The 23,344-nt window shown below is 40.9% G+C and overlaps 1 protein-coding gene across 8 annotated transcripts in view; it reads right to left on the bottom strand.

Annotated features, from left to right (window-relative positions):
• LOC124140852 (FH1/FH2 domain-containing protein 3-like) overlaps window positions 1-23,344 on the bottom strand; it is a 164,400-nt gene that overhangs the window by 122,439 nt on the left and 18,617 nt on the right. For 2 of the 8 annotated variants that reach the window (XR_007221732.1, XM_048397602.1), the window contains exon 1: window positions 20,757-21,208. The exons of 1 other annotated variant lie outside the window; for it this stretch is intronic. Coding sequence is in view for 5 of the 7 variants with exons in the window: in XM_048397602.1 (XP_048253559.1) it covers window positions 20,757-20,804 (48 nt within the window). In the remaining 2 variants the exon portion in view is untranslated. Of the gene's footprint in view, window positions 1-20,756; window positions 21,209-23,344 lie in introns of those variants that run through there. 5 more of the 8 variants (XM_048397603.1, XM_048397601.1, XM_048397604.1 and 2 more) reach the window with 4 other exon arrangements.

The following is a 23,344-nucleotide window of genomic DNA, read 5'->3' as shown; positions in this document are numbered from 1 at the left end:
CGTCATTTCCCTTGTGTGCAGCACAACATGACGTCACCATGCTGCAAGGTGCGCTAAGATAAAGATCGTTTTGCTGCTGTCAGGAAAACCGTTTAGTTTCAAAACATTCTTGAACGTGGGTGGTAAACGTGATGATGTACAGATCATATATATACTGAACAAAATTAAAAACTTCACAATCTTAAAATTTTAACATTTTGACCAGTTATCATTGTTGGCCCTTATTGTGTATTTAAACAGTAATGGCTACGTATTGTCTTCAGATAACACCCGTTTTTGTGCAGGTGAATCGATCAAAATCATGTGCACAGCACTATAGTGGCAAAAGTGGTTTTTCACGTGCAACTGGTCACGTGGCCATGATACCGCACGTGTTTTCAGCCATACTTGTTAGCAGTCATTAACAAAAAAAGAAAAACACAAGAAAACAAAAGTCTTTACGGCCATTTGTCATGCCACGCCTTTCAAATGTGCACTGTGAACGTGCCATCGGCATGTTGCAGACGGGAACGTCCGTAGCTGAAGTCGCAAGGACGATGGGCTGTAGTCGACGGACTGTTTATGATTTACAGACGCGTCTACAGCAAACGGGTACCACCGCTGATCGCCCTCGGCCATGCAGAGGATCGTCAGATTGTCTTACGTCATCTCCGTAACCGATTTTTGACGGCTACATCAACCAAAAATGAACTGTTTAGGGGTAGACTGAGTGCGCAAACTGTTCGAAACCGTCTGAGAACTGCTCACCTTCAAGCACGACGGCCATACTGCGGGCCGATTCTGACTCAATTACACAGACGTCATCGTCAATTGTGGGCACAGCGACACTTACTCAGAGGAATTGGAATCAAGTCGTCTTCAGTGATGAATCCCGATTTAATCTTCGATTTGCTGATGGTAGGGCGAGGGTGTGGAGGCGCCGTCATGAACGTTACGCCCAGTGTTGCGTACAGGAAGTTGACAGATTTCGAGGCGGAAGTGCCATGGTGTGGGGTGCTTACTGTGGCAATGCACGTTCCAGGCTTCTTGTCATCCGTGACAACCTCAACGCTGCTGCTTACCGCGACCAGGTACTGGCACCAGAACTTCTGCCTTTTATGGCAGCACATGGACCCGGTTTGATCTTCCAACACGACGATGCCAGAACCCCACGCCAATTTTGACAAGGTCTCCCGACCTCAATCCCATCGAACACGTCTGGGATGCTCTTGGCAGAAGTCTGCGCACTCTCCAGAACCAACCACAGACTTTGCGAGATCTTGGCACCATTTTGCAGCAACAATGGCGTCGTCTTCCAAATCATGTGTTCACAAGCATCACAAGGTCCATGCGGAGGCGTTGTGTGGCAGTTGTCAATGCACATGGTGGCCATACACGCTGTTGAACTTTTGTGCCATCAGATTCTCGTGCCTGGGACTTATGATTTAAACTCTTGATGTTATTACCGAATACCGTAGGTGCTTGGAACAAATGATGGTTACCACCGTTAATTAAAATCCTTCTTTTGACATTAATGATAAAATATTACCTTCTCTGATACATTTGTCCGTTGTATATCATATGGGATTACTTTTAAAAATGTGAAGTTTTTAATTTGACTCAGTATATGATTTATGAACATTTTACATTCAGTCAAGTCACTTAATGTTGATTTCTCTAATTCGGGAAGTTAACGGATCTTTCATAGCGAGTGCGATATCCAATATTTCATCAAATATCCTGCTTATTAGATATTTCCTGGCAGCAAAGCAAGATTCTTCATACCAACATCTGTCACTGGAAAAAGAATACACTTCAAGAAACTATTGAAATCCACAGAAAAAGCCAGTCATTACAGAGACCAAGGCATCTATCAACTTCACTGTGCTTTAATCCACCACAAAAGGACCACTTGATTGCCGTATGGACAGTGTTCCCGTAGTCAGATCCTTGTCCTTACACCCAGCCCAATCACTACACCTTCACTGCACTTAATTGGCTTCTCTCCTGTATATCTATCTGACTTCGTCATTATATTGTTATATTGTAAGTAATCCTACCTTGTGTAAACATATGATATTTTACGTATATTTTAACTCTGTAAGCTTACTCATTATTCACCTGGTGAAGGAGCAAGAGGTAGCTCTGAAGCGTCGGTACAAAGATTATTAGTAGTTGTTATCCATAACAAAAGTGTCATGTATTCATACATAATTCGATTTACCCCAAGAGCAAACAAGTTGCACACACTACTTCACTGTATTTCGAAGGCGTGTGAAACGTTAGTTTTACGTCTCCTCGAACAGCATTCCAGCCAAAACAGAGTAGGGACACCAAGAATGGGCTTCACAGATGCACAAGGGGAGTCGAACCTTGGTCTTTGCCCTGTATTTTGCTACAAAATGATCTATATTATTTTAACATAATGCGATACTTCAAGTGATGTGCACTGACATCCCTGAATGTCTAACCCAATAATTTAAATTAAGTTCAATAGTACATGTGTTATTCCACATACTGTACACCGCAGGATGATATATGCATGTAAAGCCAGATGGCGCTGCTTAGACCACACAGCCAATATAAGCACTCATCTGGTTCCGGTAATTGTATTTACACACGTGGCTGGTCAGTAGTGGCCGTAAGGAGGGCTCAGCTGACCACGAGCAGCGGGTCATCATTGGGTCATGGGCGGCCATGTTGATATACCTTCGGGAATGTCCGGTCATGTTTTGTCTCATATACATCAGCACGTGGCACGTGCGCTTCTCCCACTGACCAATAAATGCTTTTGTCGGAAAAGATCAAAGAAACTGATATTTGCACTTCATTACTCGAGGTCAAGGTCTGCCTGGTCACTTCGGCAGTTTGCTCTAGGATGCTTGTAAATATTGTGATTCCTTCGGAAAATGCCTGACCACCAGAAGCGGGAATATGAGTATGATGAGGCGTATTAGTCCCTGCATTAAGATAACATGAATCAGTAGTCTGCATTACTATAGAATACCATGAATCAGTAGTCACTAGTAGCCATTCCAATTTCCGTATAACACCCCAATGAGGGGATAGCTAGAATTCCTAAACTATGAACATGCCTCCTTGGCGAATTGGAGACATGTCAGAGCGTAGTATCATGTCTGATTGCATGGTGCTTCAATGCATTCGGCTCAGTCACAAACATGCAAACACCTTAAACAACCTTTTGCAGACAATTGATGCAATATTATGATAACCGTTAATGCCAACAATATGCTATGTATTAGTGTGAGCTGGTGTAACGTTGCTTTTAACAGTATTGCAGCTATATCACTGCGTGTCAACTTGTTGGGAGTGATTTGATTTGATTTGTTTGTTGTTTAACGCCGCAATCAGCACTATTCCAGCTATGTGACGGCGATCTGTAAATAATCGAGTCTGGACCAGACAATCCAGTGATTGAAATCATGAGCATAGATCCGCGCAATTGAGATACGAGGACATGCATCAACCAAGTCAGCGACCCTGATCACCCGTTAGTCGCCTCTTACGACAAGCGAAGTCGCCTCTTACGGCAAGCATTGCAGAGGACCCATTCTCCCCGGAACTTGTCCCCGGACTTATGATTTAAACTCTTGATGTTATTACCGAATACCGTAGGTGCTTGGAACAAATGATGGTTACCACCGTTAATTAAAATCCTTCTTTTGACATTAATGATAAAATATTACCTTCTCTGATACATTTGTCCGTTGTATATCATATGGGATTACTTTTAAAAATGTGAAGTTTTTAATTTGACTCAGTATATGATTTATGAACATTTTACATTCAGTCAAGTCACTTAATGTTGATTTCTCTAATTCGGGAAGTTAACGGATCTTTCATAGCGAGTGCGATATCCAATATTTCATCAAATATCCTGCTTATTAGATATTTCCTGGCAGCAAAGCAAGATTCTTCATACCAACATCTGTCACTGGAAAAAGAATACACTTCAAGAAACTATTGAAATCCACAGAAAAAGCCAGTCATTACAGAGACCAAGGCATCTATCAACTTCACTGTGCTTTAATCCACCACAAAAGGACCACTTGATTGCCGTATGGACAGTGTTCCCGTAGTCAGATCCTTGTCCTTACACCCAGCCCAATCACTACACCTTCACTGCACTTAATTGGCTTCTCTCCTGTATATCTATCTGACTTCGTCATTATATTGTTATATTGTAAGTAATCCTACCTTGTGTAAACATATGATATTTTACGTATATTTTAACTCTGTAAGCTTACTCATTATTCACCTGGTGAAGGAGCAAGAGGTAGCTCTGAAGCGTCGGTACAAAGATTATTAGTAGTTGTTATCCATAACAAAAGTGTCATGTATTCATACATAATTCGATTTACCCCAAGAGCAAACAAGTTGCACACACTACTTCACTGTATTTCGAAGGCGTGTGAAACGTTAGTTTTACGTCTCCTCGAACAGCATTCCAGCCAAAACAGAGTAGGGACACCAAGAATGGGCTTCACAGATGCACAAGGGGAGTCGAACCTTGGTCTTTGCCCTGTATTTTGCTACAAAATGATCTATATTATTTTAACATAATGCGATACTTCAAGTGATGTGCACTGACATCCCTGAATGTCTAACCCAATAATTTAAATTAAGTTCAATAGTACATGTGTTATTCCACATACTGTACACCGCAGGATGATATATGCATGTAAAGCCAGATGGCGCTGCTTAGACCACACAGCCAATATAAGCACTCATCTGGTTCCGGTAATTGTATTTACACACGTGGCTGGTCAGTAGTGGCCGTAAGGAGGGCTCAGCTGACCACGAGCAGCGGGTCATCATTGGGTCATGGGCGGCCATGTTGATATACCTTCGGGAATGTCCGGTCATGTTTTGTCTCATATACATCAGCACGTGGCACGTGCGCTTCTCCCACTGACCAATAAATGCTTTTGTCGGAAAAGATCAAAGAAACTGATATTTGCACTTCATTACTCGAGGTCAAGGTCTGCCTGGTCACTTCGGCAGTTTGCTCTAGGATGCTTGTAAATATTGTGATTCCTTCGGAAAATGCCTGACCACCAGAAGCGGGAATATGAGTATGATGAGGCGTATTAGTCCCTGCATTAAGATAACATGAATCAGTAGTCTGCATTACTATAGAATACCATGAATCAGTAGTCACTAGTAGCCATTCCAATTTCCGTATAACACCCCAATGAGGGGATAGCTAGAATTCCTAAACTATGAACATGCCTCCTTGGCGAATTGGAGACATGTCAGAGCGTAGTATCATGTCTGATTGCATGGTGCTTCAATGCATTCGGCTCAGTCACAAACATGCAAACACCTTAAACAACCTTTTGCAGACAATTGATGCAATATTATGATAACCGTTAATGCCAACAATATGCTATGTATTAGTGTGAGCTGGTGTAACGTTGCTTTTAACAGTATTGCAGCTATATCACTGCGTGTCAACTTGTTGGGAGTGATTTGATTTGATTTGTTTGTTGTTTAACGCCGCAATCAGCACTATTCCAGCTATGTGACGGCGATCTGTAAATAATCGAGTCTGGACCAGACAATCCAGTGATTGAAATCATGAGCATAGATCCGCGCAATTGAGATACGAGGACATGCATCAACCAAGTCAGCGACCCTGATCACCCGTTAGTCGCCTCTTACGACAAGCGAAGTCGCCTCTTACGGCAAGCATTGCAGAGGACCCATTCTCCCCGGAACTTGTCTGGTCGTAGTGAAGATCATGTATGCTGATGATAGTTACCTCTTTGGTGAAACCAACAAGCGCGTTAGGGTGCTGATAGACCACTGATCGGGATCAAGTCATGTACAGGGCACGAAATAAGAAGTATCAAAAAGAGCACAAATGTCACTTTCCACTTTGTTGAGACAAAACACAGGCATCATGAAGGAAACAGCAGCCACATCACTTAGAGATATAGGAGCGGTGGGATAGCTTAGTGGTTAAAGCGTTCACGCCGAAGATCCTGGTTCGATTCCCCGCATGGGTAAAATGTGTGTAGCCCATTCTTGGTGTTCCCCGCCGTAATATTGTTGGAATATTGCTAAAAGAGGCGTAAAACCAAAATAACTCTTTCACTTAGAGATATAGTTAAAATGATTGGGTGAGGATATTGAGCGTGGTCACGTAACCGGTTTATAGCAAAATAATATGCTGGTAAGGATAAAGCTGTCTTGAATATTAGAGGGTAGAAGAATGTCGCTCTTTGGAAACTAGGGAAATCTCAAACTCCTATTGTGTGAAAGGTGTAGCAGACATAAACACTGACATGGGCTGTACATAGCCCTACACTGATGAATATCTGCATTCCATTTGATATCAAGCTTCAAACACCAGTCTGCATGACACAAAAGTAGGCCCAGCTTGCAAAATTCCACTACCTGAACTAAAGTGTAAAATATTTTTAAATATAATGTCCAGTGTGTACTAAAGGATGTCTTTGACTAAATGTTAGTCTCGGAACTGTTGGGATCTTGGACACCCTGGCGGTACCTGTAGAGGTGAACCTTTTGATTAAACTGTGGCACTTGCAGATACCCAGCAAACAAGAAGCCGTTGCTACAACGTTGTCAAAACGTTTCTTTCTTGTTGTGTTCATTTTGTTTTTGTTAACTTGCATGGTGTTCTTAACGATGCTACAACGTATAGTGTAACGATACCAAGAAACAATTCCTGCAACATACCTACAACATTGCATTATTATAAACTTATATTTATGATTGACCTAACTGTCATATATCATCATCACTTCTTGGCAGGGAGGGGCGGTAGGGTAGCCTAGTGGTTAAAGTGTTCGCTCGTCACGCCGAAGACCCGGGTTCGATTCCCGACATGGGTACAATGTGTGAAGCCCATTTCTTGTGTCCCCCGCCGTGATATGGCTGGAATATTGCTAAGAGCGGCGTAAAAACATACTCACTCACTCACTCACTCTTGGCAGGGATGATATTTATATGAAGTTTTTGCTAATTTACATTTAATACTGTTGGTTTAGTGATATTGTTCTCGGGTCGGTCTCGCTGTACATTGAAAATGGCGGTCATGTGAGTAAGTGAGTTAACATTTAACGTCGCATCGGCATTGTTTCATCTATATAGCGACGAGACGAAGGTGATATCGGGGGCATAGCTGTTATTGACCTCTGTTTCGAATATAGATTTCCATTTAAAGATATGTTGTAGGTTTGAAAAGGCATAATTTCAATATCCAGGACTAGATTTCAATTGTTAGTAACTATCCTACAATAGTTTCTTGTTTACGATAATAAACATAGGCACATATGATACTGGTGGTACAATGGTGTCAAGACGTTACTGAACTTTATGTTACAAGTTAACAATCCCACAATTATCTTTGTGATAACGTTGTGTAATTGTGCCTGGACACTTTACACTACACAATCTAATGTATCTACGTACAATACATTTCTGTTTCAAAACAATAAATTATAACTGAAATATTTATTGTTGTGTGTTGTTCTATCATATTCCCGTAACGGAATCTGGCGTACACTGTAGAGCCAGCGACACCGCCTACTACAGTGAAGAGGTTGCATGTCGCGTGGCTCCCTGTACACAGTGAGGTGGAAGATGAGTGCCAGATGTACGGCTCTATCTATAGCAATCGTGTATCCATGTGTAACGCCATCCTCCCTCCCTCCCTCCCTAACGGGGCGGCATCTGCACTGCGCCATATTGCCATGATGAAGACCCTTGTGTATATGTTATCAACTCACTAATTCCGTTAAAACATACAAACTTTAACTCGATATTCTGGTTTCAAGATTTTTAAAGAAATGAATCGAGAAGAATTGATGGTATTATTTGCAAAATGTGTGTATATATACAGCCTTTATCCGATCAATGAAGCTGTATGTGATAACCGGCACGAGGACCTTACATGTCTCTACCTGTGAAGATCCGGGGTAGAATAGGTCTTCATCAACCCATGCTTGCCGTTAGAGGCGACTATGTTTGTCGGAAGAGGCGACTAACGGGATCGGGTGGTCAGGCTCGTTGACTTGGTTGATGCATGTTATCGTATCTCAATTGCGTGGATCGACGCTCATGCTATATCAATCACTGGATTGTCTGGCCCAGGGTCGATTATTTACCGACACCGACACATAGCTGGATTATTGCTGAGTGAGGCGTTAAACAACAAACAAACAAACGAACATTACATCTATGTGTATATACAGCGTATATTTGATGTGTACAGCTGTGTGATAACCAATATGAAGACCTTACATACCCCCAATCTATGTGTATATACAGCGTATATTTGATGTGTACAGCTGTGTGATAACCAATATGAAGACCTTACATACCCCCAATCTATGTGTATATACAGCGTATATTTGATGTGTACAGCTGTGTGATAACCAATATGAAGACCTAACATACCCCAATCTATGTGTATATACAGCGTATATTTGATGTGTACAGCTGTGTGATAACCAATATGAAGACCTAACATACCCCTAATCTATGTGTATATACAGCGTATATTTGATGTGTACAGCTGTGTGATAACCAATATGAAGACCCTACATACCCCCAATCTATGTGTATATACAGCGTATATTTGATGTGTACAGCTGTGTGATAACCAATATGAAGACCCTACATACCCCCAATCTATGTGTATATACAGCGTATATTTGATGTGTACAGCTGTGTGATAACCAATATGAAGACCCTACATACCCCCAATCTATGTGTATATACAGCGTATATTTGATGTGTACAGCTGTGTGATAACCAATATGAAGACCTTACATACCCCCAGTATATGTGTATATACAGCGTATATTTGATGTGTACAGCTGAGTGATAACCAATATGAAGACCTTACATACCCCCAATCTATGTGTATATACAGCGTATATTTGATGTGTACAGCTGTGTGATAACCAATATGAAGACCTTACATACCCCCAGTATATGTGTATATACAGCGTATATATATTTGATGTGTACAGCTGTGTGATAACCAATATGAAGACCTTACATACCCCCAGTATATGTGTATATACAGCGTATATCTGATGTCAGTGGCTACTTGACTGCCGCAGTCTAAACACCGCCCCCTTACAAAGACAGTGAGAACCTACACCTCTAACCTTATCTATGGTGTGTACACACACAGCAGAGGCCGATCTATAGACTATAGCAGCTTGTCCAACTCTGATTCTCTGATAACGCCGAACCCCATACACCTCTCTACATAACTGGTGTAGTTTTCATCTGGTAGAATGTATGTTGTTCTATGTGATATGTGTGTTATACTTCGTGTGTGATACAATGTGGATAATCGGGCTGCAGTACATGGTACACCCGGAGCTTTATGGGATGGTAGTAATGGTTCATATTGACTAGTCACGTGTTTAAGAGCCAAGATTTAGTGTGTTCAAGTGTTGTATTATCTAGATTAGATCTTCACCATGTGGTTGAAGTGAACTTTACTTACATGTTGCACGTGCTCATTTTGTGCAAGCTATCACATGTTTTTTAGGTTATATCGCAACTGTTCTTAAATGTAAAGCAATAAATATAATCTTATCTTAGATAGAAACAAAACACAAACGCAAGTGCATTAAAAATGAAAAGAGTTCAGACAGATAATGTCAGGAGTTCGGTTGGGATCTGCATTGTATATAAGGATTGGCTCTGAATTTGCTTCAAGAATCTCTAGAGCAGTTATCACCCCATACCACTGTGACACTGCTAGGAGCGTCGGCATAATGTAGCACGTGTGTGCGTTGGGATATGGGAAGATGCTGAAAACAGATAAAGGCTGACATTTTCCACAGATTGACCTGACAAGGAGTACAGTAAACCTTCTCGATACCGACTGCTTAGTAATCCGGCAACATGTAATTGAGGCATCATAATTAACCAAGCCGAAAATTAGTCAAATGTATCATCAAACCTATCCTGATTAACACAGCTTATATAGAATATTTTTATCTATATTTACAACCGATGTCCTCATTGACATACATATTGCAAGGTAATTCTAGTTTCTGACGGCCAGGATATCGTTGAGCCCAGCTGTGTTGGTTTAGTCGCGTGAGAGGCACGTGCAGAGAAGAGGAAATAAACAAAGAGATAGATGCCCGGGGTTTGGTCGATCCAGGGACAATGCGGCCTTAGGTACAGAACAAGTTGATGGTACAGAGGGTGAGAGAGGGGATATGTATATATATGCTTTAGAATGGTTGACACAGTGAGATCTATGGTTGGGAAAGTCAGCCTTGCAGTTATCCATGCAGGCTTTATGCTGATGCAAGCATTGAATATAGAGTGATTTTTTTATATTTACATAAGCTGTGCAAGTATAAATAGCCACAACGCACCCATGTGTGGTTGCACAAAGTAGACACAAGGACCCTGATGTACTGGTGAACAACTTCACTTGACCTGCAGAATAGGAGGCGAAATGACACTTTGTATATAATAGCAGTGCCATACAGTCACATAAACATGTGTCTCCATCAATGTTCATAAGGGAATAGTCATTGCAAATCTCTGTCTTTGAACAAACCGTTACCACTTTTGAATACTGCATTGCATTTATATTCACTACGCTCTTTTACTGAGAAAACATTCCACTGACAATATGTTGACCTGTCAGATGGGCGTGAAGCCTTTCCGTTCTTAAATTCACTAAACCAACTTGAATTGCCATCATTGATACCTTAATGTTCCCATACCCGACCAACAAGTTAACATTCCCATCAGTATTTGCTTCTTATCAGAAGCCTGTTCCCGTAAACTATTCCCATATCAAGAGTACATTCAATAACTGGCAGGAAGGAGGCAGCCGCATATCAAAGGCAGAGTCGATTTGGATGACTAAAGTAGATTCTAAAAGTGTGTATGATGTTTAAATAGTAGTTTGTCGACGGCGATGTGACATACCCATGTTCAACAACATAACGCCGACCCACATATCCGTCTTTTAAGAATCTTTATCGGCCTTGCTTCTAAACTTAGTCATTACTGCCGATGTTCAGTAGATGCCCTACCCTGACCAGTCCGCGTGTTACATCTATCGACAGGTGAGGTGTGTAATTACTCGGCGGAACAGCTGTATATCAACCGACTACGCCAGGCCCAACATGACTAGGTGTGGGAGACACAAGCAGGGGGAGATAACAGGCCAACAGAGAAAAGACATCTGCACCGGAAGCTTTAGACTTAGCATTAAATAATCTTCATAAAAATATAATACAAAGGAGCCCAGAGACTCTCTTCATTTTCAGATACTGCAGTAATCTAGACTTGCCAAACATTATAGACTTGCATGGGCTGTATTTGATATATTTATATCAGGGTCTGTAAGACAGACTACGGAAGTATCAGCGTTTTAAGTTAAGTCAATGTTGTTTCCTTTATTGGAATGACGTATGCTGCCTTTCTGTAATACATGTTAAACTAAGCAATCAAAGACACATAAGTTGGAATTGATCGCCAAACCCTCGACAACGTAATAATGGCAATTCGTAATTCGTTCTGTACCCTTAACGTTACAAGAAGGGTCTCTGTCGTGATCCAGAGTGATCCAGACAAGTGAGAAACCAGTTACAAATAATAACTTACGAATATGAGAGACCCAATTCAATTAACCATTATAATAAAAATCCGCAACATATCATAACAAACCCCTGGATACCTGGAACTTTCCATACGAAGAAGTCTGCACCAATAACCCCTACCCCCGGTAGTCATAATGTGTGATAGGGCTGATTGTGTCTCTGCCGACGCCAAGGATCGTTGCTCATGCTGCCAGTCACTGATTTGCCACTAACTGCGATCAAGGGTCGGTCGGGTAGCTTAGTGGCTAAAGCGTTCGCTCGTCACGCCGAAGACCCGGGTTCGATTCCCGACAAGGGTGCAATGTGTGAAGCCAATTTCTGGTGACCCCCGCCGTGATATTGCTGGAATATTGCTTTAAGCGGCGTAAAGCCATACTCACTCACTCACTAACTGTGATCATTCAGTCGATTTTCGAGAATATGATATGGGGGCGAATGGGCCCAGGGTATATATCATAATAGAACGGATGTATAATCCACTGTCTAATCGAGGATGTGGATGAAGCGACTTTAGCTCTGTAAAACGCACATGTTTTGTAGCCCTTAGTTGTTAGTACACACGTGTATCCGAGGAAGGGATGCCAGTAGTTTATGCCCGAGCAGTAACGTCAGATATTCTCTAGTAGCTAAATATAGCTTGAATATCAGTATAAGCGGCATTAAACCACACTTACATCGATGTAAGAGCGAAAGATGTGATATACATTACATAGTAATTACACGTTACATTTTCGATATAAGTAGCTCCAAATTTTCCCCTAGCAAACAGTGCACTACTCTGTCACCGTCCTGCCTGGCAGCTGATGGCTGCAACTGATCCTGTCTTACACTGTACATGTGCTATATCAAGTCGGAGTATAACGATCTATAACGCCCGCCAGCCTGACGCGAGTATTGCAGCAAGAGAGTTGCATGTCAATAGGCCAGTCTAAAATCGTCCATGAAACTCAAAAACGAACAAGACATGCATTCATTGGGGAGATATTAGTGGAAACTGGTGCCCAGACATGCGCAATTAGAAACACATGATATCAACATACGTGTTGTCAGAAACAGTGACTAATAATCCCGTTCCTGATGACCCCTCATTGTGAGTGAGTGTGTGGGTGAGTGAGTTGGGTTTAACGCCACTTTTAAAAGTATTCCAGTGATATCACGGCGTGTCAGCTTGATGTGGGAGGAAAGCCCGAAATGATCACTTTGGTGAACCCATGAGCACGGGCATGGTGCTGACAAACCTAGAAACATAATCAGGGCGAACCGGGATTCGAACACCCACAACCATAGGTTTCAGGCGTGCTCAAGAGACACGACTGCCTCCATACACCCCCCCCCCCCCCCCCCCCCACCATCCCACCCCACCCTCATTGTGGCATATCTACATGACCAATGAATCTGTCAGTAACACACAAGGTATTTCAACACAAAATAAAAAAGACAACACCTCATGACCCCATTAGCCCTCTACACATTACTTGTAATCGTCAGAATGTAAAAGAGAGCACCAGACACAATAACGACATTGCCTCACGAATAAAATCTTTCAATGGGTATTTAGTAAAAAAAACTTTCATCAACTCAAAAGTACCATTACACATCGGTACGGTAACTGTTTTAACACAGAGTGGACTTTGCTTGAACCTTATTTGAATTCTGTTTGTTTGAAAAACACACCTTCCAATTGCTTGTGATTGTTAATATTATGATACAGCCATACATATTTATAAATATTATAACCAGAACGTATTTTGTTTATTTTATATATGACTATTGTAAAGTTTGGTCAGGTGCCAAGAGGTTTTAAGTCATGTATATATAACAAGTTGGCAGTTAAATAGTACATGTTTACGTAATCAGTTCCAAATAAAATGTCTGAAAGTGTTTGGGACAATGTAAACAGTTAGCTGAGCCCTCTGAGAAGTCTGCTTTGAGATCTTTGATTTTCGTTTAAGTACTTGTTTCTATTCATATTCACAGTCGGGTCAAACTTTAAACAATGTCAGTACACATCCTCGATTATCCAGTGTATTATATCCTATATCTATTATAATGAATCCAATCGTAAAAGGGGCTGTAGCCTAGTGGGTAAAGTGTTCGCTCGTCACACTGAAGGCCATTGTTCGATTCCCCACATTTCTGGTGTCCCCCGACGCGATATTGATACAATGACTGTTATTTTAAGCGGCGTACAACCCAACACCTTAATCAGTCACTCACTCCCATACGTTGCATAGGTTGCATTCCGCTAATGAGGTAAACGATAACTGTTATCTCACTCACTATTTTTGTTTACCAGCTGAATAATACAACGATAATATATAAAAAAATCATTAATAAAAACAAAGTTATTTGTATGGTAGCGATTTGTTTGGGCCCAATGTATTTGTCGTAATATACTGGAGAATTGAGGATGGTCTTTACCTTGTCATTGATTGGATAGTATATGACCACTTGCCAAGAATATTACAATCATTTTCCTTCTTGGGAATCTAAACCTCCGTAGTTTTACCATCATTGCACGTGATTTAGTTTGATTTTAACCCATGAGGTTTCAAATTAGTGATGTGTGGTTTCTCATCAACTTATGATTGCGTTCAGGTTAATCAAAAAGAATGTAGACCGCGAAACGAAAGCTCTATTTAATATCGAGAATGTGGAACGTTAAGCGAAACAAAGTTCAATGTAGCTTTTTCATTTACTCAATGGCATTGTTCATCATGACAAATGTCAAACTTCTATACATATTTCATCTGCAGTTGATTGTACTATAGTGTTTCTGTGATGTTTGAGACAACGTATATGTTGTATTCCGACATTTGAGAACAGTTGCATTTTCAGAAGTTCGAAGATAAAATCTTTTGATTGGTTTGCAGATGATTGAAGAGTGGTACAGTAAACTACGGTTATAACGAACACGCTTATAACGAACTGACGGATATAACGAACTTACTTTTTAGTCCCGACTATTTGCTGTAGTTATGCTGAATATATGCTTATAACGAACTACGGTTATAACGAACTAAAAATTGTAGTCCCTTTGAGTTCGTTATAACCGTAGTTTACTGTATTAACAACGTCTATTCCGTTGGTCCCAGGTAGAAAGACCGCCGTGACATATTCTCAGTATTCAGTTTCCACATTTAAAACAGGCCCCGATAAAGATCCTTCAAAGTCTACAGCTATGTCAAATATTCACAATGTCGATCTACACTCCTTGGCAAAAACACCCGTCTTTACTTATAAATACTGCACTTCACCTGCTCACGTCACACGTGTGTAATGTACAGTCTCATACGACCTGTCTGACAAAGTGACAAATGACGGATGTATTTATCTGTAGAATACACAACTACATGTAAACAAACGCTTCAAGCCTGGACTGAAAGATAAGTCCATGGATGTGTAGTCATTCTATCTTCCCGATAGGCAAGTCTAGATGTGAGGATAGTCCAGTCTCTTATAGGAACAACTTGTTCTTATTATTTACATAATCTGGAACTTATGATTTAAACTAAGAAATATTGCCTCAGAAGCGTGTGCAAGTCTTCGCACAGTATTGCATTGTTCTGCAAATCATGTATTGCCCTGTTGCCAATGACAACGTTCTGAATTCAGTTACCATTGGCTTTATATATTGTATACAAAGGTCATAATTTAAGGGTCGTGATTATCATTTAATGTGAGGGTTTACTCGTAATTGTTGCCAGGGATACAGTGTCTGAGTGTCTAATCCTGAATCCTGTAGAAACCACATGCGTTGTACCTGTCTGAATGAATGCAAGGCACATAGTGGCAGCATACATTCTGATAAAGTCTGACATTTCATGCGGGTCGACCTAACGGTATTTCTGACTACCCAGTGATAAATCCGTCTTGGGAGCCCAGCATGACACCGCCAGTGACGTCATGGCTAGATTGGAGAGATATGCTTGACTTGTCGTGGTATAACTCGACCTATTTGACTGGGCTCCTACCAAGTCTAATAACACAAATCTACCTGCCTTCTTATTTACTGTTTAACTAACAAATATTGCCTAGCTTACGTAACTATATAACTGAGGTTACAGTGTTACGTTTAAATTCGGCCTTACTGTATGATGACATATACACTTCACCAATCTATTCACTGTTTTATAATTAAAAACGTTAATGTTTCAATCACGCGTCCATTTGAGTTATACAACTCAACTTTTAATAGTGAAAATCAGATGTCATAATTTAAATATACACTTGTGTATGCAGAGATAAACCATATCCCTAACCAAAGTGAAGTAGTATCTATTTGACTGACAGGAACATTACCCAGAGAGCCATCTGACCCACAACAAGAGCGCTAATACCAGATGAAGAGGCACCAGACAGGACTGTAGCATATCAATATTCGATAATGGTTAATCCTTGTCCAAAAGAATCTGGGTCTATTTTGGAAAGCAATACGATTCATAACCTGAGCCAGCCTTTTTCAATAATGCCAGTAATAGACTTGTGCGGGAGAATTACATCCTATACATTACCCCGAATATAGCTGACGCAGAAAGGGAACACTACAGAGTTGAGAGACGGCATGTACTCAATAAAGATGATACATCAAGACAGATGATACACGTTCTTATAGGGCAAAGGGCGGAGGGGTAGCCTAGTGGTTAAAGCGTTCGCTCGTCACGCCGAAGGGGCGGTCGGGTAGCCTAGTGGTTAAAGCGTTCGCTCGTCACGCCGAAGACCCGGGTTCGATTCCCGACATGGGTACAATGTGTGAAGCCCATTTCTGGTGTCCCCCGCCGTGATATTGCTGGAATATTGCTAAAAGCGGCGTAAAACCATACTCACTCACTCACTCACTCGTCACGCCGAAGACCCGGATTCGATTCCCCACATGTTTACAGTGTGTGAAGCCCATTTCTGGTGTCCTCAGCTGTGATATTGCTGGAATATTGCTAAAACCATTCTCACTCAGTCTCTAACTCACTCACTCACTCTTTAAGCGCAACGGGTAACTGAAATGCCATTACACGTCGACTGTATGGAATGATGTTATACAGGATTTTTCTACGGGTAACTGTATTATAAATGTTCACATATTACTACATGTCTGCGTGTTATAAAAGACAATGTTATGCAACAAGTGCCCCTGTTATAAGGAATGGATTACTACTTTTCCGCATGTAATAGATTACCAGGAAGTGTACCGGTAAGCGTTTTAACGTGTATCGTTTCAAACAGAAGGCAATACCTAAAATGTACGTTACGAATTAGCTAAATGGTAGAGTTTCCTTGACATATTTGCCTCTACCTTTTCAGACATACCGGTAGTCATACATACCCCGAAACAAATAGATCCAATACAGCCCTTGCAAGGGCATAGTATTTATAATAATATTTGGCAAGTCTAGATTACTGCAGTATCAATGAAAATGAGGAACGTCGTTTGCCTCCTTTTTAATATATTTCATAACTATAATTTTAACAACTGTTTTTTTCTGTGAAGTATGTTCATTTCAGAGACTAGATGTTAGTCTAACATATTGGTGCCATGGTAGGAATCATATGGTTTATGTTGGTTTTACAAAATGTTTTCCAAAAGCCTGTATAGTTTCATATGGGGTGCTGGGATTTTGTATGGAGACCAGACATTTTCAGCTACAGTTCTGCAAGAATGTATTTTTGTATCAGAAAATCTGAAGCAGAATTAAGCATAATTATTTTTGTCAAGCATTTTCTGGAACAATTTATATCAGTAACAATATGAGACTTATGTTGATAATACCGGTGGCATTTCCTTGAAACCATCAATGACGCTGAGCATTTGGTATCCTAACCCGAGTTCTCTGTATGCATCTGTATAGAGGGTACACTGACCCAGCGGCGCCACGTTATAGGAGTAGATCTACACTATTTGTAAGGTAAATGTATTGAACACCTGTTATTGGTTATAGCGCTCTCCCCACCTGATGTTAACTGTATCGCCATGAACGCTAGACTCGACAAAATGCCAATTATTCGCATGTTAGGCAAAAACCTGGAGCCAAATGTCAGAATCTGCTTTATAGCTCCAGTGATTATTGCAACGGGAATCGTTACTCGATACCTGGGCAGTTGCCAGCAGCTCGGACGTTCATGTCATTGCCAGTAGCGCTAGCAGAAGAAGAACATGGAGTAAAAAGGGTTTTGTGTTTTTATATCACAGTTAACTGCTCATCACACAAGCGCTGCTGTGTCTGCGAGTGTGCTGCTGGTGTTTATGAACATCGTTTATTTACATGTTATAAAAAGATAACAAAAAGGATATATGGAGAAGTGTAACTGATGCCAGTAGATACGACATCCTCAACAAGTTTTCAAGTGTGTGTGTGTGTGTGTGTGTGTGTGTGTGTGTGTGTGAGAGAAGAAATGCCAGCCCCCACCCCAGAATATCAAATGGTCCCTTAGATTGACAATAGCATTTCTAAAAAAATACCATTACGCAGACAAGATCGAATCCTCAAACAAGACAACTGTCGCAGAAAATGATTCAGGGTCTGACTAACTGGAATCCAAATGGATTCACACCGATAGGTATTAGGCAATATGTACCCACAAACCTGTAGCGCTGTGTTTACATTGGCAGATGAATAAAAGATACATTCCAGAAGCATATGGAACGGTATTCAACTGCGCATTACAGTATCGCGACTCAAAGAGGGAGGGGGAGGGGGAGCTGGGCGGGGGTGGGGTCAGCACATGTGGTAGACTGCTGCAATGATATATCCATCGCAATACGTACTGGGGGCTGAGGTCGTCAGTGCTTCACGGGGGGTCTGGCACCCACTGGCATCGTCACAACGACATCATCACAGGGGTCTTGGTGTCGTAATTACACCCGTTAAATGTGCAGAACTGTTTAATTCTTGAAAAAACCTTTACACCAACATTGTCTTCGAAGGTGATCGTTTTTTCTCGTGTTACACACGCTGGATTATACTTGCTTTTATGTTTTGTCTCTGATAAAATGGTTTGATTCATCATACTGTTTCTTTTTGCCCGACTGATGCACTATAACCCGGTAATATGTATCCCGTCTTAGAAAACTTCCCTGAATACTCTTAGATCTATCAAACTGCAAAAGATACATTTTACATACATTTCAAAATTTGGTATCCTAGAAATTATTCCCTTCCGCTCTTTGAGTCCCGATATTGTAATGCCCATCTGAATATCGATACCAGAGACCATATCGGTATATGGCTCCTCATTTATACATCTGCCAATGTAAACACATTGCCACAGATAGTTGGGTACATATTCAGGGGTAGACACCATTCGTCATACCCAACTAGTCCGAAGCTCATTTTAGACTAGTGACTTGTGCAAAATAACTAGATTTTGTGAGAAAACTAGTCTCTCTATTTTTTCAGTAGTCTCGGACTAACGGACCAGGGGACGTGTCTGATATTTTTGTCGTTTCCTTTTCAAGATTTTTAGGCATATAATACAATAGGGGTTCATTGATGCCTTAGGGGTTCATTGATGCCAATGTCCTTTCTGTTTCCACAAGAGGAACTCTATTGATGTTGATTCAAAGGTTAAATGCTTCATACATTCCACTGCATGTGCCGATGTGCAGTGTGGCGCAACTGACAGATAGGCATGTGTAGGGGGCACGTGGGGATGTAGTGATGTAACATGACAAGCCAGGCACAAACCCCCGCCCACCCCCACCCTCTCCCCCTCCCGCACGCGCACAGTTCAGATAGAAGCAGCATCCATGTACAATAATCTCGGGAACACAAAAAATCAGCTGACGAAAAGGTAACAGAAAAGTGTGGTGGTATTATTCATGTCTCACTCATATATCAGTTAACAGTCTAGCACATCAACCTTGTGGAAATGCTAAGGTTATATATCCATGTAGCTGGTTGCTCTAGCTCGGAAAACAGAAACTAGGGGAAGTCGGGCAGACCTTTATTATTGATTCCTCAGCTAAACATATCATAGATTCCAGTGTCAATAGTGTTTGGTCACTGGTCGCTGCTAAATATATTCAAAGGTCTCATGTGATTTCGTACGCCGGAAGTTTCGTTACTTTCTGGTGGCTTCGGTACCCGGATTGATTATGTAGCGGCTGGCTAGATAGTTGGAGATTATATTTTATTGGCCAATTTTCACAATAAGTTAAAGTGGCTCTGTATCCTTATTTGTTCATAATCGTCATATATAATCAAATACATTTGTGCTTAACAATGTCGTATAAATAATTACATAAAGACGTTACACAACTTTATTAAGATTAGAGGCAAGTTCGGTGTTAATGTAGGTTACTAAAAGCATACACTTACACTTAGACATGATAGGTACCGTTCCTACGTTTGCTTCATGGTTACGAAAAGACAGAATGGATACAAAACAACCGGATCATGAAACTATAGGGATACGAAAGGACCTAGCTATTACCTACACAAACTAGCGTGAGTAGACTAACATTTAGTCTCTGAAATCTTATATTACACAATATCCTTCTTGACTCTAAAAATAAAAAAAATTCTCTATGCTGATTTGTGGAATAGAGCTAGCTTGAGATGGCTAGACTTGCTTTTGTATGCATTTCTAGATTATTATTTTTTCATAAAATAAATATATTCCACGGTCATGGTGCAGGACTATAGCGTGAGATGTGAGTCTGATTACTGGTGTGAACTCAGTTCAATGTATCATCTATCTTTTCATCGGAAAATTTTAGAAAGCTTTAATTAAAACTTTAAACATTTCTATATTTTGCTCTAGCTTTAATAGCTTTCTAACACATTTCACGTTTGGACTTAAATATTACTAACAATTCAAATTTATAAAATAACGGCGCCATGCATGGCCCAAACCGACAATGTGAGTAAACATATTTTATCCATTACTTTGGCCTGCGTAGATTTACTATTCTTCCTTCAATTGAATTGAGACATTTCCAATTCCACAGGCTTGAAGATGAAAGAAACAGTATCCCTGTGTTAATTACTGCTTCAGGAGGGAGCACAGATGCGTAGTAGTACCTCTTCCGGGCATAACCACTAATCGAATGTGTCTACAACCTCTGACAGCGAGGCAAGGTGTTCTCTAAACCTACAGATGTACAGCGGATAAAAACAAAACAAAATCAACACTTACGTTATAATACCCCAGGTCCCTAGAAAGAGAGTTACGTCGCTGATACATGGTGAGAATACTGAGTGATCCTTCTGTCTTCACATCGTGGTCAGTTCCTCGCCATCACTGGCGGCAGCAACCATTCATGCAGTATCCCAAGTGGCCAATTGTCGTCTGCTCCCCTCGCTAGTCTCGTCTGATCTCGTGAGATGAGTAAACTCTCGTATGCATCATCGAGTCATCCGGATATATCTCCAACGTCTCTCGCTCAAAATGGAACCTTGAAATATCGTATTTCTTCGATAACTTCTGCTCCTACAGATGATATAACTACCAGTTTGCCCAAATCACACACGTCCTTATCACGGAATAAAAACTGTAAAGACGTTTTAAAACTCGCAGCGAGGTCTTCGCCTCGTTTTTCATCTGATGGGTAGTTCACAAGCTGTGGTCCGTTCTCCTTGGCAACGGGCTGAAAGTCGGTATCTAAGGAGGTATGAAATCTCATCCGTGTTCGAGAGATAGAGAGAGGGTCTTCCCTCTGTGCCTCCAGAGGGGGTCGTTATATCATTAGTTGCGTGTGGGGATAGCCGGCAGAATTACTCTCGTATGAAAAACACATGCATGGCGAAAATGCCAGTTGCCTCTCTGGTTTATTAATAGACAGGTTCACATGGCTCGTCTTGTTGTCTGATTGTTTACACTGTACATCATTGTTTGACGTACCCTGTCTTCAGCTTAAGAACATATACACCCTGTAGATATTTCATCGTCGGATATATGTTTACAACGCATAACGGTAACAAGGTGACCGATTCCGGTTTACTTCGATGTACCATAGGTTTTCTAACTATTCTTACAAACATACTCATAAAATTCACACAAGTTGTAATTCACACTAATCTGTGTGGTTTGTCAAGATTGTATGTACCGGGGTTTCGAATTCTGGTGATCAAGAGGAACAACTCCTGCCCATGACCTTTTCTTAAAAGGCGACGAAAGCCTTTCAATATTCATAAAAATCTCTGCCAAAAGCAGAGTCGATTGTACGATTCTGACTATATCGTGAGCATGTGTTTATAAATCACTATCACTAAGCATATAAATCGCGTTGACGTGTGTACTGAATCACAAATTGTTTCCCGAATTATTAATTTTCCTTTTTTTAATAGTTTTATGTTGTTTGTTTGTTTTGTAACGCCTCACTCAGCAATATTACGGCGATATGACGGCAAGTTGTAGATAATAGAATCTGGACCGGACAATCCAGTGATTGATATCATGAGCATCGATCAACGCAATTGGGATACGATGACATGCATCAACTAAGTCAGCGAGCTTGACCACCCGATCCCGTTTGTCGCCTTTTATGCCAATAAAACGCCCCCACCCCCCCCCCACCCCCCCCCCCCCACCCCCCCAAAAAAAAAGAAAGAAAAAGAAAAAAAGAAAACAACAACAACAACACACAAACAAAACAACAAATAACAAAAACAACAACCAACAAACTAAACAAACAAAAAGCAAAAAAACTACAAACAAACATAAAAAAAGGAAAAAAGGGAAGAAAAAAGAAGAAGATTTATCGTTGTATCCTCGCATGTTCATGTACATCAAGAAGATAGCTCGTAACATAGACGTGAATCATGCCGGTAGAAGCTGTTAATATTGTGTTACATCTGCATGGTGTTATCAAGTACTGCGTACACAGACTGCCAGTGTCTGCCGTCAGCTGCGGCATCACAAGCCCCTGTTCACACAGTATAGCAGTGTTTGTGCCAATGTCGTGGCCCCGACTGTTTACACAATGATTCTTATCCCTTTATCTCAAAGTCGTGTATATCGAAATTCTGTTTATCTCGCCAACTCACCATACACAGTCTCATTGATCCCGTTTCATAAAAGCATCTCCAACTTAACTTTACATAATTCTAGATTTTCTTTCGACATTCTGTTTTAACTGTTTATCTCGCCAAAACGCTTTATACACTCATGTTAATCTCCTATCTAGAGCCCGTTTTATTAGAGTTTGTAAACTGCCAGGCAAAAGAAAAGGTACACTTGGAAATTGGATTTGATGAAAACATTACAAACGTTATCAAAACGTTACTAGGCTGACACACTGATAACTTTAGGTCCAAAACCAATCTCATTTAAATCAGATCTAAGTTTCCGCTACCACTAAACAAAGATCTGAGGACATCCCATTACGGGTCAGGTCAGAACGACCTTTCGACAAGAAGTCGACATCAGCCAATTAGAAAGTAGCTTTACGGCACTCGTTTCAACCTGGCGACTTTCATTTCAGACTACGCTTAAAAATATGTTGACACAGTTCTCGATTAAAATTTTGAAAACTGAACAAACGAACATTCCGGAATGTCTAATATATGGTTGCGATTGTATGGCATGCTTTCCACGTACTGTGCAACGCCTCCTCTGTTCAAATGTTTATCCCACGGAAGCGAGAGATAGACGATAATCTTGACGGAATCAGTCGTACGGTCCGTAACTGTCGTTCGGAATACCTCGTGTTAACATTTTCGAGGTTGCATGATTAGAAAACACATCCCGACTGTCACTTTCACGATCTGGTAAGCGATGCTTTG

Source organism: Haliotis rufescens, unplaced genomic scaffold (assembly GCF_023055435.1).
Source record: "Haliotis rufescens isolate VD_foot unplaced genomic scaffold, xgHalRufe1.0.p SCAF_17, whole genome shotgun sequence".
NCBI classification, from domain to species: domain Eukaryota; kingdom Metazoa; phylum Mollusca; class Gastropoda; order Lepetellida; family Haliotidae; genus Haliotis; species Haliotis rufescens.
The sequence above is the reverse complement of the archived record's forward strand: the minus strand, read 5'-3'. Positions and strand labels throughout refer to the sequence as shown.